This window comes from Coregonus clupeaformis, chromosome 26, assembly GCF_020615455.1.
Source record: "Coregonus clupeaformis isolate EN_2021a chromosome 26, ASM2061545v1, whole genome shotgun sequence".
Classification (NCBI taxonomy): Eukaryota; Metazoa; Chordata; class Actinopteri; order Salmoniformes; family Salmonidae; genus Coregonus; species Coregonus clupeaformis.
The window spans coordinates 32,880,677-32,886,846 of NC_059217.1; the positions used below are offsets into that span (position 1 = coordinate 32,880,677).

At 44.6% G+C, this 6,170-nt stretch overlaps 1 protein-coding gene across 1 annotated transcript; it reads left to right on the plus strand.

Annotated features, from left to right (window-relative positions):
* The first annotated feature begins 4,522 nt into the window (after positions 1–4,522).
* LOC121539880 (transcription factor AP-1-like) lies at positions 4,523–5,939 on the plus strand. The gene has a single exon (XM_041848529.1). It carries the CDS (start codon positions 4,934–4,936, stop codon positions 5,918–5,920), a length of 987 nt encoding a protein of 328 aa, XP_041704463.1. The 5' UTR covers positions 4,523–4,933; the 3' UTR covers positions 5,921–5,939.
* Positions 5,940–6,170: the final 231 nt, after the last annotated feature.

Below are 6,170 nucleotides of genomic sequence, written 5' to 3' on the forward strand. Positions count from 1 at the left end.
TGGTCTTGTTCACTTGGTGGGTCCTGAGAAAACTCCTAAAGCTTTAGGTGGGCCATACTGTACAGCCAAATATAATCATAGTGTTTTACTGGGTGTCTAGGTAAATAGGTGTCTATGTCTGTGTTTGTGTAGACTACCCTGCCCAGGTATACTGTTTTGACCATCTCAGCATATGTGGGGGATGGGCACCGCCAAGAGGACCACCGTCAAGAGGCCACCACCGCACCCTATGACAGGCTACATGACAAACCAAACACACCGCCCATGCACACACCACCCACTGTGTACTGGTGTGTGATCAGGAGTGTGTCCTTGTTAAAAGTTATTTTATGTTATACCTCAAACGGGTGAATGAATGTGTGCTGTGTGCGTGTTTGCGTGCACACGCGTGTGTGTCTGGCCACCAGCCTGAGACGCCATGTGAAACAGTTTGAGGGTGAGACTGTATGCCCAGACTGTATGCCCAGTTCCCGAGGTCCCCTCTTTCCCCTGCTTCTACTCTCCTTTTTGACCAAGTGTCGTCTGTACAATTAATCAACAAAACTATGTATTTCTGTTGTCTCTTTGTAGATGACATTTATTTGCGGGGGGGAATTATACCTTTGAAGATTCCGTTTGGCCCTGGGCATGATATGATACATCAGAAGGAACAGAGGCATGCCAACTGACATGCAAATCCTGCCAAACCTGATGGGGATTTTTAGTATCTCGACTGAATTATGACACCTCAAACAAATGAAAAACAGAATCTCCACTTCAAGCCACTCCGATAGAAAGCAATATGGGTGTTTTTATATGTTGTGTTGTACAGTATGTTATGTTTGTTATACATACCGTGTCATCTGCAGGTTTCCATCTTTTCATGGATCCCAGGACTTCTGGAAAACAGTGGTGATTATTGCTGTTTATACTATCCTGATTAAATTCACTATTCCTCTCATGCTCCTCAGACAGACACACATACAGATAAAATATCTAATTTGTGATGTGGTGTATAACAAGATGGCGGTGTAGAAAAATGTTAGCATTTTAAGCCAATTTCCTGCAATTCTACAATTTTCTCCATGGCTAAAGCTGTGATTTTCAATTCTCCCTGACTGTCTAGCTTGTATTTTTATTTATTTTTTTGTTCTCAAAGATTATATTATCGAAAAATATATAGGTCTATTATCTTTTCTACATACTTTATATCTGGTTTTAGTCATTAACGTTTACACTGAAAGCATTTTTCCATCCCGTAAATATATTGAAATATATACAGTACCAGTCAAAAGTTTGGACACACCTACTCATTCAAGGGTTTTTCTTTATTTATTTTTTACATTGTAGAATAATAGTGAAGATATCAAAACTATGAAATAACACATATGGAATAATGTAGTAACCAAAAAAAGTGTTAAACAAATCAAAAACATATTTTATATTTGAGATTCTTCATATAGCCACCCTTCGCCTTGATAACAGCTTTGCACACTCTTGGCATTCTCTCAACCAGCTTCACCTGGAATGCTTTTCCAACAGTCTTGAAGGAGTTCCCACATATGCTGAGCACTTGTTGGCTGCTTTCCCTTCACTCTGCCGTCCGACTCATCCCAAACCATCTCAATTGGGTTGAGGTCAGGGGATTGTGGAGGCCAGGTCATCTGATGCAGCACTCCATCACTCGCCTTCTTGGTGAAATAGCCCTTACACAGCCTGGAGGTGTGTTATGTCATTGTCCTGTTGAAAAACAAATGATAGTCCCACTAAGCCCAAACCAGATGGGATGGCGTATCGCTGCAGAATGCTGTGGTAGCCATGCTGGTTAAGTGTGCCTTGAATTCTAAATAAATCACAGACAGTGTCACCAGCAAAGCACCCCCACACCATAACACCTCATCCTCCATGCTTTACAGTGGGAACTAAACATTCGGAGATCATCCGTTCACCCACACCGCATCTCACAAAGACACAGCGGTTGGAAACAAAAATCTCAAATTTGACTCCAGGCCAAAGGGCAAGTTTCCACCGGTCTAATGTCCATTGCTCGTGTTTCTTGGCCCAAGCATGTCTCTTCTTATTATTGGTGTCCTTTAGTAGTGGTTTCTTTTCAGCAATTTGACCATGAAGGCCTGATTCACACAGTCCCCTCTGAACAGTTGATGCTGAGATGTGTCTGTGGCATTTATTTGTGCTGCAATTTCTGAGGCTGGTAACTCTAATGAACTTATCCTCTGCAGCAGAGGTAACTCTGGGTCTTCCATTCCTGTGGCGGTCCTCATGAGAGCCAGTTTCATCATAGCACTTGATGGTTTTTGCGACTGCACTTGAAGAAAAGTTCAAAGTTCTTGAAATTTTAAGAAGGCACACCTGTTAATTGAAATGCATTCCAGGTGACTACCTCATGAAGCTGGTTGAGAGAATGCCAAGAGTGTGCAAAGCTGTCATCAAGGCAAAGGGTGGCTATTTGAAGAATCTCAAATATAAAATAGATTTTTGATTTGTTTAACACTATTTTGGTTACTACATGATTCCATATGTGTTATTTCATAGTTTTGATGTCTTCACTATTATTCTACAATGTAAAAAATAGTAAAAAAATAAAGAAAAACCCTTGAATGAGTAGGTGTGTCCAAACTTTTGACTGGTATTGTGTATATATATATATATATATATATGTATACACATACTATTTGGATGTAGGTAGGCCGAAAAGAACGCCCAAGGATTACAATGCAAGAAAATTCCCTGAAACCCTAACTCTAGTCATTACCCTAATCCTAGCTTCATGTCCACAACAGGGTTGAGCCGGGATGTGGACAAGAAGTTAGGGTTAGTGTAACGGCTAGGGTTGAGCCAAGATGTGGAGATGAAGCGAGAGTTAGGGTTAAGGTTAGGTTTAGGAAGGGTTTAGTTTATGTAAAGTTTAGGGTTAGGGTTGAGGCTAGGGTTAGGGTTGAGTCTAAGGTGAGGTTGAGCTGGAATGTGGATTTAAAGCTATGGTTAGGGTTGGGAAATCATCCCCCCATTGAATGAAATATATTAAATTAGGCATCATGTTTGTGACGCCTATATCTAGGTACAGTATCAATATTGTGACACTAATCTTGAAATATTGATCATTTATTTGACCGAGATGCGCGCCGAGAGAAAGACTCCTCAATCTCAGATAAAGCATCCGGGCGAGCGAAACAGCGTCACTATGTCTCAAAACGAGTATGGCATATCATACTCTTTCTGGCCAGACAGCATCAGAAACATGGGCTACATATAGTAAGACAGAGGGGCGCTGTTTCGCTCACTAGTTTCAGCAGAGAGGAAGAGGCAAAGCGAGAGGGCTCACTCTGTGAGAATCTGTCCTGAATAAACCCAATGCGTTTCCATGGGCATAATATGCAGACCTAAGTTTGTCGCCTGCATTCCCGACTTTGGGACAATGACGCGTATTGTTAGGGCGGAGACATGAGCATCTCGTCATTATATATTAATCTCTGGTTTCAGCCACTTGCGAATTAGAAAAGAAAGTTGGCGCGCACAGTGCACTGTTCGGATGCTGGCTTCCCCTAAAGTAAATCATTTTAATTCCGATTTTTATGACTAACCACGTGGCAATAATGTTGAGAAAGGAACGCCTTATTATTGAAATGAAACTATTCCATGAAAATGCGCATATAGAAATAATCATAACTGGCACGCAGATAGGTAGAAATGGTAGGATAAATTGTAAGCTTCCCCAAACTTGAAACTCACGAGCTGCCTATGGTCTTTATTATAACACCCATTAACAAAAGTATTGCACACAGGAGGTCCCGTGAATTAAAACGTCCCGCCTATAGTATGAAAAAAAAAATGTATGCACTCACTAACTGTAAAGTCGCTCTGGATAAGAGCGTCTGCTAAATGACTAAAATGTAATGTACATGTATAGAAATAAAATGCCCGTCCAACTGACGTCCAACTGATGTGTTCTGGTGCTGGCCCTGGGATATTCATTCAATCAAACAAACAATGACATTCATCGAGACAATTATTCTAACACATTATTTGCATGGATCATAAAACAGTAGCCAATTACCTCTGGGCTGATCATGCACAGTTTCTGGAGGCAGAAGAAGTCTGTCTAGCAGAAATTCATTTCAATCTCAATTTAAAACGTTGCCTATGGGCAGTTTATTTTCTGTGGAACAATATGCTGCATAATGCAGCATAGACCTATACATTTAAATTGGATAACATGCATCTAAGAATTGAGAATACACACTGGTCTATCCCGCAACTACTGTCTTAAAGCATGTAACCAGATATTCAAAAACAACGTCATCCCACAATGCACCGCGCTTCATCTCCTCGCTCTATTACCTCATCCCATCAGCCACCGCGAGACTGAGAATCTTCTGGGTGGTCGTCTAGGCAACACGCCTAATCTGAAACATTAGGGAACGCCCCGAAAATCGCCAGCAGCCAATGAGATACTGCAGAGGTGACATCATGTCTATTTTTAGAGGCCATGGCTGCAGATAAGCTTTGCCTCCACGCTGGAAGAGTCAGTATACACACAGAGAGTCGTCCTGTGAGCAGAGTTGCTGTTGAACTGTACCAAGTTATAGCACCTAGAGCGTCTCATTCTGACACTGTTTAGAAGGGTGAACAGAAGCGAAAGAAGGACTTTGAAGAATGTATACATCGTTCTGAAACTATCGCTGCAGCTGAAGATAATATTTTTTTCGCGGTAGGCTACAAGCAGGAGTGCACGTTGTTACGTTTGTTTAGGGGCACGCTTCTATTCCAGAGACTCTTGTTTCCGCTTCGGAGGTTATAAGGATTTCCCAACCTAGTAAGAAACTTTTCTCCGAGTTTTACAACTGAAAGAAGGAGAGAGGGCAGAAACACACTTCTCTGTCAGTGTGAGTAGCCTACAAGAGACCTTTCTAGCATAGTTTTTGGTTTATATTCTATGTCTAGAAAAATGGAAACTACCTTCTACGAGGACTCGCTCAACTCTTTCTCCCAGCATGAGAAACCGGGCTACGGATGCAACCCCAAAGCACTGAAACACAGCATGACACTGAACCTGGCCGACCCAACCAGCACACTCAAACCTCACCTCCGGGCTAAAGCCAGCGACATCCTCACCTCTCCGGACGTGCAGCTCCTCAAACTGGCCTCCCCAGAGTTGGAGCGGCTCATCATCCAGTCCAGCAACGGCCTGATCACCACCACACCTACCCCGACGCAGTTCCTCTGCCCGAGGAACGTAACTGATGAGCAGGAGGGCTTTGCCGAGGGATTTGTTAGAGCTCTGGCGGAGCTCCATCATCAACATGTCTTGCCCAATGCACCCGGGGTCCCAGTCACCTCCGCTGGGCAGACAAGCATCAACAACCCGACAATACTCCCACCTGTTTCCGCCTTGACCGGGAGCACTGTTTATAACAACAACATAACCATGCGCTCTGAGTCGCCTGTCTACGAAGACCTGAACACGTTCACCCCGGCTATCACCACCAACTCAGCCCCGGGTTACACCACCTCAGCCCCAGCTATGAGCTTTCCCTCTGCCCCGCCACAGCTCCCTGTCTATGGGCAGCAGTCTCACCCCCATCCCAGGCTCACTGCCCTGAAAGAGGAGCCCCAGACCGTGCCTGAGATGCCCGGGGAGACCCCTCCTGTCTCCCCCATCGATATGGAGAATCAGGAGAGGATCAAAGCCGAGAGGAAGCGCATGAGGAACCGTGTCGCCGCCTCCAAGTGCAGGAAGCGGAAGCTGGAGCGCATCTCCCGACTGGAGGACAAGGTGAAGAACCTGAAGACTCAGAACTCCGACCTAGCTTCCACAGCAAATATGCTGAGGGAACAGGTCGCCCAGCTCAAACAGAAGGTGATGAACCATGTCAACAGCGGCTGTCAACTCATGCTGACGCAGCAGCTCCAGACCTTCTGAGGAGGAGAGGACACTTGGAGAAGAATAGAGAGAAAGAGTTTGAACGAAAAGGACAAATCGTTTATAATTAACTGGCTGTCTGTGTCTCCGTGGCATTGCGACAGGGTGAACGGGACAGTAACAGCACGAGACTGGCGGGAGGGGACCGGGGCTGACTGGCTGCCTCTGACCATGTGCCTCGCGGGACACGGTTGCACGCAAGAGTTGGGGCTCGGGACAGAGCAGAGCGCGCGATAAAAATTGCTGGTGT